The 12,535-nt window shown below is 42.2% G+C and overlaps 1 protein-coding gene across 1 annotated transcript in view; it reads left to right on the top strand.

Moving 5' to 3' along the window:
- The window catches only part of SOS2 (SOS Ras/Rho guanine nucleotide exchange factor 2), a 39,732-nt gene that overhangs the window by 23,047 nt on the left and 4,150 nt on the right, over nt 1-12,535 (top strand). The window contains exons 9-19 of the mRNA XM_066321483.1: nt 1,492-1,619; nt 1,965-2,620; nt 3,451-3,532; nt 4,520-4,642; nt 6,940-7,043; nt 8,392-8,611; nt 9,311-9,430; nt 9,693-9,855; nt 10,332-10,449; nt 10,538-10,710; nt 10,973-11,089. Coding sequence (XP_066177580.1) covers nt 1,492-1,619; nt 1,965-2,620; nt 3,451-3,532; nt 4,520-4,642; nt 6,940-7,043; nt 8,392-8,611; nt 9,311-9,430; nt 9,693-9,855; nt 10,332-10,449; nt 10,538-10,710; nt 10,973-11,089 — 2,004 coding nt within the window. The remainder of the gene's footprint in view (nt 1-1,491; nt 1,620-1,964; nt 2,621-3,450; nt 3,533-4,519; nt 4,643-6,939; nt 7,044-8,391; nt 8,612-9,310; nt 9,431-9,692; nt 9,856-10,331; nt 10,450-10,537; nt 10,711-10,972; nt 11,090-12,535) is intronic.

Here is a 12,535-nt window from a genome sequence, read left to right as displayed (position 1 = left end):
CTGAGTCTGTACAGGTGAGTTATAGAAATTTCCTTTGTGTTTTAAAGGATTTACTTGTATGAAGGAGGAAAACAGAATTTATCTATAATCCAACCTGAATATTTTTAGGAGTTGTGTTAATACCAGGTGTGTAATTGATATTTAGCACAAACTCCTTTTTTTTTCCTTGTTTCTACTTAATTTCACTCTTGTTTTCCTCATGTCTGCTGTGATTTTTTGCATATCCTGATTTAAAAAAGTAAAAATAAGGGATGATTTATTTTGACCCACCTCCAATGAATGGATTGCCAATATTTTGCAGAAAAGTTTAAATTCCAGAGTGGTTTTGGTTGGAAGAGGCCTTAAAGATCATCTGGTTCCAACCCCTGCCATGGGCAGGGTCAGCTTCCAGTACACCTAAATATGTGTGATTTCAGTAAATTTTAAACTGTTAAGCATTTCTAGTGACAGTCAGTTTAGAAAACAGTTCAGAAAAGCTTTAAAAAACCCCAAAACCCTTAATTTTTTGTAACTTCCTGGCAGGAGGGCGGTGACAGGAGAGTCAAGCTCTGCTCCCAGGGAACAAGGGACAGCACAAGAGGAAATGGCCTCAAGCTTTGCCAGGGGAGATTTAAATTTGATATCAGGGAAAAATTCTTGATCAGAAGAGTCTCTTTGAAAATAATGGAAGTTCCCTTTTCATACTCATCACCTGCATGGGATAGTTCTCTGAAACTTCTGAAAACCTTTCAGGTTGAAAAGCCAGAATTGGATCCTTGACCTGTGTCATGCTGGAGGTCAGGCTAATTAATGACCCATTGTGTCTTAGAGCTGGGAAAGTGCATCAGGATGAAATTTAAGGATGAAATCACATGCTGCCACAGCTCTGGGGGGAATCTGAACCTCAAACTGGTTTTACAAGTGTAAAGTATGTTGTGGTTTCTCCCTTTTTAGGGAAACATTACCACAGGTGCCCTGTTGAGCAGAGTTTTCCTCCTGTTTTGATAAATTACACCTGGAAAAATCATTTTGTCATGTTTTTATTCATTTTGAAGAATGACACAGCAGGGTGCTGCATGAAAGATGATCATTTTAGCAATGAAAACATTTAAATTAGACCTTTATCCACAGTGTGTGGAATTTCAGAGTAGAATCTGACATTTGGCTGTCTCACAACCTTGTGAGCACAGCAGAGAAATCTGAAATATCACCCTGTAGAAATGGTTGTTGATTACAGGCAAAATAGTATCTGACAATTAGCATTAAAGGGTAAAGGGTGATCTTTCTAAACTTGATAAATATCCACTGATTTTTCCTGAACCTCTGACGGATATTTTTAGTTTCATGCTTTCACATCTACTTTTGAATGAGGCTCTGTAAAAAGTCACTGACTTGAAATCACCGATTTCACTGAGTGCTGCTGGTAACACCATGTGAGAAGGTCTTTCAGTCTTCTTACCCTGCTAGAAATGAGGCAGACCTGAAAGAAAATAAATGTTTCTTCTGTCCCAGCAACTGCAGGACTGCAGTGAGGATGAAGAGGACAGGGAGTGCCTCAAACAAGCCATCACAGCCCTCCTGAACCTGCAGTGCAGCATGGAGCGCATTTACAGCAAGCACTCCCCACGGCGCCGGCCTGGGTAAGCACCCCCAGAGCCTCCCTGACTTCCCACAGCTGGCAGAGAGGGAGATAAATCACCTTGTCCTGCTAGAAAATCTCCATTTTTCCTTTTCAAGGCATGTCTTGTTGCCAGTTTTCTTTGTAGATGGAGCAGGAGTCCAAAACCTTCATGCCCCACTTGTAAGGATAATGTGAATATTTTACTCCTTCCCAACCAAAGCGGTGCATGTGGCTTAGTTGGAACTTGATTAGAGCATTTTGACTGGAAATAAAAGTCCTGATTTAAGCAATTAATTTAGTTGATTATTTTGGGATGGCAAATGTGGAATGTGCCCATTGTGACTTTTTCTGTTCTCCCTTCTAGGGAGCCGGTCTGTCGCTTCTATCACCGCCAGATCAGAAGCAAACACTTGGCCATCAAGAAAATGAACGAGATCCAGAAGAACATCGATGGCTGGGAAGGTAAAGACATCGGCCAGTGCTGCAATGAGTTCATAATGGAAGGAGGGCTGACCAAAATCGGGGCCAAACACGAGCGCCACATCTTCCTCTTCGATGGTTTGATGATCAGCTGCAAACCCAACCATGGGCAGTCGCGCCTGCCCGGTTACAGCAGCGCCGAGTACAGGCTGAAGGAGAAGATTGTGATGAGGAAAATGCAGGTGGTGGACAAGGAGGACACAGCAGAGTACAAGCACGCCTTCGAGCTGGTGTCCAAGGACGACAACAGCATCGTGTTCGCCGCCAAATCGGCCGAGGAGAAGAGCACGTGGATGGCGGCGCTGATCTCGCTGCAGTACCGCAGCACCCTGGACAGGATGCTGGACTCGGTGCTGCTGCAGGAGGAGAACGAGCAGCCCCTGAGGCTGCCCAGCCCCAGCGTTTATCGTTTTGTGGTGGAGGACTCGGAGGATAACATTGTTTTTGAGGATAACTTGCAGAGCAGGAATGGCATTCCCATCATCAAAGGGGGCACGGTGGTGAAGCTCATCGAGAGGCTGACCTACCATATGTATGCAGGTATGCTGAGCTTTGTTTTGTTCTTACACAGGTGAGAAAGTTGATCTTTAACCTTTTCTCTTTACTTTGCTGGGCTTTTTTCTGCTTGTAATGAGTAGGGAGTAAAAAATCTGTTCTTAAATCACCTGGCTTTGCAAGAAAAGCTGTAAGAAAATTTTGGGTATGCAAACCTTTCATCCCCTAAAAAAATGCATTTCCATATTTCATCATGGCCTAAGCAATGGAGCTGTTACAGGCTAATGCTCTGTGAAGGAAGAAAAGAAATGAAAGTTATATTTATTATATTTACTCTATTTTTTATATGTATTACATTCAGCCTGTGAATGTAATAAATATACTTCACAGATACTCTGTGGAGTATCTGGGTTGTAGTGGATGGAAATCGCAATCAGCATTTTTTAGCCTTTCACTGTCTGAAAGGCACAGAAGTGAAAGCTTGAAGCAGTTCATGAGGTGCTGAGGCTGAGGAAAATGTTGAGTCTCGGTTTTGGGGTGCAAGGGGAATCTGGTACTGTTGAGACTGCTGTGCAATTTTTGTTAAACATCCCCAATAGAGCAGCTGGTCAGGGAGAATAGTTCCTTGGGGAAGGCTGAGACAGGGGTTTTAAGAGAATGTTGGATGTGGAGTTCAATATTCTTCAGGGAAATGCAACAAAGAACTGAATGAAAACTTCCCAAGCACTGTCATTTCTGGTGTTTTCAAATAGAGAGCTTGCCTTACAACCTCAGTGTCTTTTCTGCACATTAAACTTTTTCTTTGTATTTTTTTTCTGATATTTTGCAACTGACTTTAAACGCACTGCTGTCATTTTCTTATCCAATCCTTACAGATCCGAATTTTGTTCGGACTTTCCTGACCACCTACCGCTCCTTTTGCAAGCCCCAGGAGCTGCTGAGTTTGCTGATAGAAAGGTAAGGAGTCATCCTCCCTTCTGAGGGCATGGAAAAGGTTTGGAATCATAGAATAGAATCCCAGAATGGTTTGAGAAAGGACCTTAAAACCCATCCAGTGGCACCCCTTGCCATGGGCAAGGACACCTTCCGCTATCCCAGGCTGCTCCAAGCCCTGTACAACCTGGTCTTGGACACTGCCAGGGATGGAGCAGTCACAGTTTCTCCAGGAATTTTATTCCAGGGCCTCCCTACCCTCACAGCCAGGTATTTCATCCTCAAATCCCATCTAACCCTCCTCTTTCAGTTTGAAGCCTTTCCCCTTATCTTGTCACTCTGGTTCCTGATGAGTTTTGTTTTTCTGGAATCATAAAACATGCCAAGTTGGAAGGGACTCATAAAAATCAGAGATTCCAACTGCTCCTTTCCTGCTCAGGATCTCAGTGTGAAGTTTCAGTGTTTAAGTGAAGTTTGTAAACCAGTAATTTTAAAACAGTGATCCAGGTTTTCAGTGCAAGTTTCCTTTTCCCAGTTTAAATGAGTTACCTGAATGAGGTATGAGCTGGAGCACCTGGTGTGCCTGGGCTGTGGGTGGTGATGTTGGGAACTGCTAAACTGGCTCATGAGAGAGCTGAGTGCAGCCAGATCTCAATGGAAATAAGGACAGAAATGTTCCAGGCAGTTTGTTTGAAGGCACAGACTTACCCTAACAGCATTTTAATGCAGTGTGGTAAAGCTGCTCTTAAACCCTCGTCTAATCTTCCCTTAATCAAGCCAGCAGGTCCTTAAAAACCTTCTATCCCAGTCTAGACATGGTGTGATGAGCAGAGAGGCAGCGAATTAACAGGGTGTGGAGCTGGGGAGGAGGGAATTCCAGGCAAACTGGATGGCAGGGAAGCACCTGACTCTCCTCACACTGAATTTCTATAAATACATTTCTATAAACTGCAGAAGAGAGGGTTTGTGTTTTGCCTCGGTTGCCATCAGCTCTGTGGTGTTTTCTCCCAGGTTTGAGATCCCGGAGCCTGAGCCCACGGAGGCAGACAGGCTGGCCATCGAGAAGGGGGAGCAGCCCATCAGCGCCGACCTGAAACGCTTCCGCAAGGAATACGTGCAGCCCGTGCAGCTCAGGTGTGTGTGTGTGCCCTCAGTGCCCTGCCACTGCCAGCCTGGAGGGCCCTGAGCTCCTTCCTGCACACACTCATCCCTGCTGGAAACTTTAGCCGTGTCTGCCAGCAGCCTCATATCCCAAATCGTGTGCTGGAGCTGGCCCAGCTGGGATCCCCACCCACAGCCACGGCGCCTGTGGGTGAGGGATGTGGAGCTCAGGGCAGGGCTGGCCACGCTCTCAATGCATTCCTTGTTTCCAGGCCCTGGGAAGATAATTCCTCTGTTCCCAGTTTTCCAGCCCTGCTGGTGTTTCACTCCCTTTCCCAGCCCTGTGGATGTGTTTGCTCACAGACAGGGAGACTCTTGTCTGTGCTGCACATTGCAGTGGGCTGCAGGGAATCTTCAAGGTCTTGCTGACCAAGCTAATTTAGGGAACAATTAAGCATTTCTAGCATGAATGAGAGTAATTGTTGTCCTGATTGGGGATTGAGACAGGAGACACAGATCACAACCAGTGTTTGCTTGAGCAACTTTTACTCATTACACTGAGGAGTAACATCAAGATGTTCCCATTAATGGCACATTAATATTACTAGCAATATTAATTCTACTAATAGTAAGTAATGCTGTTAATTACACACACAGAACCCTCAGTTACTCTGCTACCACACATTCCTGTTCACTCCAAGGGTCACACTGACATGGCAGTGCCTCCAAGGTGTTGAGAAAGTCACTCAGGGGTACCATTTTTATCAGATGCCAATGTGCATATATATATATAAAAGATTAAAAAGATAAACATGGGGGTAACCCTGTAGTTTTCCTCAACACAGAGCTGCCACCACCTTCTTGAACGTGATCCAAGTCACACAATCCCGGTGCAACCTTGGTACTCCTGCTGCTGGCCTTGCACAGCTTATCAGGCCCTTGGTGTTCCCACTTTATCAACTCCTTTGGGTTCAGCAGGACCAGAAGTCTCCACAGTTATCAGTTCCTGGGAGAGCTGCCTCTCAGCTCATGCTTTCCCTGGGTTTTGCTGTTTTCTGGGAGCTTTTTCTGTGTATTTCCAGCAGCTTGAAGCTGTCTTACAGCTGAAAGTGAATGAATTTGAGCTGCTGGGTTGATAAACTCAGCACTTTGTGCATTCCAGTGTTGCTAAAACACTGACCTCTGCTTCAGAGACTGGAATTTAGGAAGAAGGTGGAGAATTGAAAGTGTTTATCCCTTCCTTCCCTGCTTCCCTCCACTCCAAATCTCATAGAAAATGCTGTGCCCAGGCATGGAAACTACTTGGACACAAAAAAATGCATGTGAGGTGATGGGAATGAGGAGGTGCTCAGCTGGAAGTGAAGTCAGCAGATCCAGGCAATGTTTTCACCACGGGATCTCAAGGGCAGAGATGGATTAGATAAGATCCTGTTACAGGAAACTTGGATTAAAAGTTTGGATCCTGGAAGGTGTCATTGGTTTCCAGCCTGAATGATCTGTTGGGGCAGCAATTCTTTCATGGGATAAACCTTATTTTTTACCTACACATTGGGAAGAGGAGAGTTAAAGAATTTTCCATGTGTCCATGTGGATGTCCTTCATTTGTCCTCAATGTAAGGCTGATTTCTACTCAGGTGATAAATTGGACCTGGATAAAACAAAGTGTTGAAGGTGTGAGCTAAGCTTGTTTATCTGAAGAAGAGACAAAGCAGTTTTTTATTCTGATTTATCCTGAGTGCAGAAGGCTGAAAAGCAGCTGAGTTCACTTTTAGAGACTGATTTCTTAGTGATTTGTCTAAGAAAGAGTAGAGAAAAATCAAGAGGAAGTTTAGTGTTATCCTTAATGGATGTACTGGATCCAGTCAGGCCTTTTGGGTCATTGAAAATGGTACAAGTGGGGCAGTAACAATGACTTTGAAGCTGAAATTTGTGTGTAGAAAAAAAGAATTACAAACTTGCTTCTTAACAAGTGGGAGATGCTAATTAGCTTTTTCGTTAGAAAAAAAGGAAATAAAAAGAAAATTAGAAATACCAATTTTATCAGATTTTGCTGTTTCTTCCTCTTCTGAAACATCTCAACACTGGCATTTTTTATATTAAATTTTAAAATAGCACCAAGCTAAAACTCTTCTTTAAAACCTATAAATCAAGTTTTAAACACCTGCCAAAAAAAGTGGTTTTGCTCTGCTCCTTTGTCCATGCGCATTTTGAGAGTCATCAACTACATGAATCTGTAACTTGAGTTTTGTAGGACTGTGGTTCATTTATATGGGATAAGCCATGGAAGTTTCCTTAAAAAGAAGCTTAATCTTTTTTTCCTCTTTCCTCAGAATATTGAATGTTTTCCGGCACTGGGTTGAGCACCATTTTTATGATTTTGAGAGGGATCTGGAGCTGCTGGAGAGGCTGGAGACCTTCATTTCCAGTGTCAGAGGTGCAGTAAGGGGGGTCCTGTTCCCTTCCCACATTTTGGTACAACTTCCCAGTCTGCTCCTGATGGATTTTAGGCCTGACAATACCTTTAAACACATGAGTAATTTTAATGCCTTTAATTGAGCTGTTTATGAGGCTCCCCTTTACATGAGGAAGCTTTGGCCTGCAGCCTAAGCAGCTCCTAAAAATTATTTCAAGCATTAGGATAATAATACTTTAAATATATTTCCTTCTGGACAGTATAGTCATCCTTGCCTGAGTCTGTAATTCAGACTGTCACCTTCCCCTTCTCCGCAGAGAATTCCTTCCCTTTTGCTTACTGAGTGTTTCCCATCCTGATTTTTCCCATTTATATAAAATTCCAACTGAAAATCATTATCCTTTTAGAAGAGGATACATTTGGTATCTCTTCTATATGAACTCAATTTTTTTGGCAGCCTCTGTGGAGGGCACTAGTGTTGGCATGTTTAATCCTTATTCTGGCAATTCCAGGTTTTCATTTTCAGAGTGCCAGGCCTTACATTGGGCAACATAATTCTGAGACAGTTAAAAGACCCTGGACACAGTTTTTTCCACATCAAAACTGTGAGAGGATGTGGTTAAATAGAACTGGTTTCACATGTGTTTCTTTGTCAGCTGATACAGATGCAAGAACCCTGAAGAAAAAAATAGAGAAATACAAACCTGATTAGTTTACATGCAGAAATACAGAATTCTGAGTGTACATTCAAATTTTTGGGGAGTTGGTTTCACTGTATTATCACTGTATTATCAAAAGTCCTTTAAAATCAGAGGACTTTTGATAATACAGAATGGTTTGGGTTGAAGGGAGCTTAAAGCCCATCCAGTCCCACCCCTGCCATGGGCAGGGACACCTTCCACCATCCCAGGGTGCTCCAAGCCCTGTCCAACCTGGCCTTAGACACTTCCAGGGATCCAGGGGCAGCCACAGCTGCTCTGGGCATCTGTGCCAGGGCCTCCCCACCCTCCTAGCCAGGAATTCCCAGTTCCAAATATCCCATCTAACCCTGCCCTCACAGTCTGAATCCATTTCCCCCTTCCTGTCACTCCATCCCTTGTCCAAAGTCCCTCCAGCCTGAGCTCCAGTTCCCAGATTTATTTATTTACAAACTCAAAATATTCCCACCCCAGAGACTGACATTTATTAAGAACATGAATTGATTAAAACCCAGCACTTGTAACAAAATTAATGCACTTTTCCCCTCTCTTGGACTTGGAGTTGAGCCCTCCCCTCTGTCAGTTTAAAACTTTGCTTACAACAGCATTCAAAAACTCGTGTGTGGTTTGGTTTTCTTTGGGGCTTTTTTTTAATGATTTCTCTTCTCCAGGAAAATCCATGAAGAAGTGGGTGGAGTCCATTGCTAAAATCATCAAGAGGAAGAAAGCCCAGGCAGATGGAGTCAGCCACAACATCACCTTCGAGAGCCCCCCACCGCCCCTGGAGTGGCACCTGTGGCGAGTGGGGCACAGCGAGGCCCTGGACCTGATGACCCTGCACCCCATCGAGATCGCCCGGCAGCTCACCCTGCTCGAGTCCGACCTGTACAGGCAGGGTCTCAGCTCTCACACCTTCCTTTTGCATTATTTCATCCTCCCCCCCAAAAAAATGCTCTAACACCTTGCTTTTGCATTATTTCGCTCCCCAGAAAAAATTGTCCTCATTCACACTGTTGGTCAAAAACCAATTGTTTTCTGGAAACTGCAACCTGTGACTTCCAGAGTTTCCAGAAAGAGGTTTCTTTGCTGTCTGCTCAGTGTTAAAACATGCAAAGGGATGGAAGAAAGAGGGTTTATCTCCATGTCAGACTTATGACAACAGAAATGCAGGGTGGATAATTCAGGAGTCTTAGAAAATTCAAATTATAAAAACTCATTCCTGCTTCAGTGATGGGAGGTTTTGTGTTGAAACCAACTGGTTGCTGCAAGTGCTTCACCTTCCTATTTTTAATTTTTAACTTTTCTGAAGTTTGTTTTCTTGCCCTTTCAGAAAATGAAACTCACTCCTTTGTAATTTTCTTATCTGAAAATGCTTCTTCAAAATTATCCAATTTCAATCAAGATAAAAATGTCTTTTCTTCTGTACTCGAGCGCTTGTCAAAAAGTTGTGTTCTGTAGTAGATTAGTTGGGATTGGATTTGTGAAATATCAGGTCGTGATTAAGGGGAGAAATAATCTTTTAATGCAAACACAGAAATTACAGTTTTTATTTGTACTGAGCATTTTTGCCTCCTGTTTTGTCATTCCCAGGGCTGTGCAGCCTTCTGAACTTGTTGGCAGTGTGTGGACGAAGGAAGATAAGGAAATTAACTCCCCGAATCTCTTGAAAATGATTCGTCACACTACAAACCTCACTCTGTGGTTTGAAAAGTGAGTGCAATGCAGTGGCATGAACCACTTTCACCCTGGACATGCTTGGGGTTTGCTGGTCTGTTTCTGCCAAATCCTCCCTTGACTCTCCAACTCGAACATATGTAAGATGTGATTACATAAATTCATACTTGAGATTCTGGAGAGAGGGCCAAAAGCTGCATGCTGGATGGGTTTGCATGGAAAAGAAAATTTGATTTAATAACTCACAAAGTGTCAGGTTTTATTTCTCAGTGTTTCTCAAATCCCATCTTTTGATCAGGTGCATCGTAGAAACAGAGAACTTTGAGGAGCGAGTGGCTGTGCTGAGCAGGATCATAGAAATCCTGCAGGTTTTCCAAGACCTCAATAATTTCAATGGTGTTCTGGAGATTGTCAGTGCTGTGAACTCTGTCTCAGTGTACAGGCTGGATCACACATTTGAGGTGAGTTTAGAGCATGGAAAAGGAAATGAAATCAAAATCCAGACCTGGGTCACACACAGTTCTGGAGTGAAATCCATTGTTGGCAGCAAAGCCTCCCTGGAGCAAAACAGAAAAATGAAAATATTAATAAAATGGTTTGAGTTTTGTACGGCTCTGAAAGGCAGAACAAGGCCTTGAAGTTAAAATCAAATGTTTAATTTCTATTAAAGACTAAATTTAGTAAATTGGAAGTTAAAATAATAGTCTATTTTCTGGGATCTCAGGATCCACATGACTGAATTGCTGGATGCTGTAATCCAGAGCAAACCATTGACACAAGAGGTTCTTCGAAACCTTCATTTCAATTCCCAAATTTTGCTCAGAGCGCCAGGGAATTATCTTGTATTTGCTAACCATGCTGTTGAGAAGATTTCCATCCCTTTTTTTTTTTTTTTTTTTTTTTTTTTTCCATTTTTTTTTTCATTTTGACAACTCAGGCACTCCAGGAAAGGAAAAAAAGAGTTTTGGATGAAGCAGTAGAATTAAGCCAAGATCATTTTAAGAAGTATTTAGCTAAGCTCAAGTCAATCAACCCCCCCTGTGTGCCTTTTTTTGGTAAGTGACATCAAATTTTTTGTGTGGTGTCACTCTGAAGTCGAGTTTGCTGCAGATGTATGGTTAAAAACTCCTCTTTTTTAATCAGGAATATACCTAACAAATATCTTGAAGACAGAAGAAGGGAATCCTGACTTCCTTAAAAGACAAGGGAAAGAATTAATTAACTTCAGTAAGAGGAGGAAAGTGGCTGAAATTACAGGAGAAATTCAGCAGTATCAAAACCAGCCCTACTGCTTACGGATTGAGCCAGAAATCCGGGTAAGCAGACATTAAATCTCCCTTTAGGAATTGGAGAGGGGGAAAAATGCCAGATAATCTTCTAGCACTGGACCTAATTTTGCATGAATAGTGATTATCAAAAGAGGGGGGAGCAGTGGCTGGTAGACAACAAAGAACCACACAAAGGAGCAGCCAAAAGTGGTGAAAAGTTAGATTTTGAATCACTGAATTAGGAGTATTTAATTAATTTTTTTCCTCTATGCTTATTTTTTTAAATATTATTGATGCTTGTTTCATTCAGAAATTCTTTGAAAATCTCAATCCCATGGGGAAGATACCAGAAAAAGAGTTTACAGATTATCTGTTCAACAAGTCCTTGGAGATTGAACCTCGGAACTGCAAGCAACCACCTCGATTTGTGAGTTTTCCCCTGAAATTTCATGGAATCAGAGAATACCCTGAGTTGGAAGGGAGCCACAGAGGTCATCAAGTCCAATTCCTGGATTCTTTAATTAAAATTAGATAGCTGAAATCCCCTGACCACTATGAAAATAATTCATGGTTAACTGAGTAAGCCAGATATATTTTATATTTTATATTTCATCATCTAAACTTGATTTAAAAAGACTTCTACTCCTGATGTTTGTTGCTACTTATATATATTACCTTTGTCATATTTTTAAACTCACTTTTCCCCCAAAACCCTGAAATACTGCTGTTAAATTTGTATTTCTTACAATATAGTCATATGATAAAATATGGGGTAATATTTTTATTTCACAATATCAAGAAATATTAATACTAATTAAAATATTACTTTTATACATAATATGTTCAGATTTCTATTTTTCTTTTGTGTAAATATTTAATTACTATTGCAAAAACTGCAGACTTTACCAGGTGCAACCCTTTTTGCTGAAGAAAATACAGTTCAATTTAAAGGAGTAGCAATTTTGAATTTAAAAAAAAAACAGCTTCTGGAACTTAAGAGTTCTTCTTTAAGCAGGAAAATCACAATTTAGAGCACTTGTTTTTTATATGTTGTAATTGCCTGAGGAACTGGAGCCATGTCTAATTTTTTAGGAGAGCTATAAATCATTTTTGCCATCTCTTGTTAGAGGAATGAGTAAGATGATGTTACAGATGTGGCAAGAAAACACCAGAAATTGCTGTTGGAAAAATGCTTCTTACAGTCATTTTATGACAATAATTTCTTAAAATAGGAGTCCAGTCAGCTGGGCAGGAATTCTTTACAGCTCATGATTTCCAAAGAGAGAATTTTACTGGAATTTCAGGAAAATCCAGTTGTGGGTGCTGTAATGTGCTGGACACCCCTGAAGGATGGGGACATAATTCACTTTGCAAGACTCAGCTTTGATCTGTGCTGGATTACACCCAAGCCTTACCAGGCTGGGTTTGTCCACAGTGACCTGGGTGTAGGAATTTTGTCCTGGATAAACTGGAGGACATGGACAACGTTTCCAAGTGTGTCCTTGATCCTGGGTGTGTGGAGGGCCTGGTGACCCTCTGTGGTTTTGCTGTTTCTGTGGTGTTGTTCTGGGGCTCTTCTGCAGCTCTGAGGGGCACTTGAAGTAAATTTCGATTTCCCAAGGCTGTGACTTGTTTTTCCCAGTGTTTTGTCCTGGTTGGCAGCAGAACCTGGACTCTTCATTCCTCATACTTGTGGGGAAAAGATTTCTTCAGCCGCATCCACAGCTTCCAGCAAACTCCGCTGTGTAACTAATGCTGCACCTCACATCAGCTGTGCTGCTCCTTGAGAAATACTCTTTAAAATACCTCACAGAGCCTTGGGAATGTTGCAGTGTGGAATGTTACAGTGTTTGGGAATGCTGCAGTGTTTGGG

The sequence above is a fragment of the Sylvia atricapilla genome, chromosome 6 (assembly GCF_009819655.1).
Source record: "Sylvia atricapilla isolate bSylAtr1 chromosome 6, bSylAtr1.pri, whole genome shotgun sequence".
Lineage (NCBI taxonomy): Eukaryota > Metazoa > Chordata > Aves > Passeriformes > Sylviidae > Sylvia > Sylvia atricapilla.
Note: the sequence above shows the minus strand (reverse complement) of the source record. Positions and strands in the feature narration are given on the sequence as shown.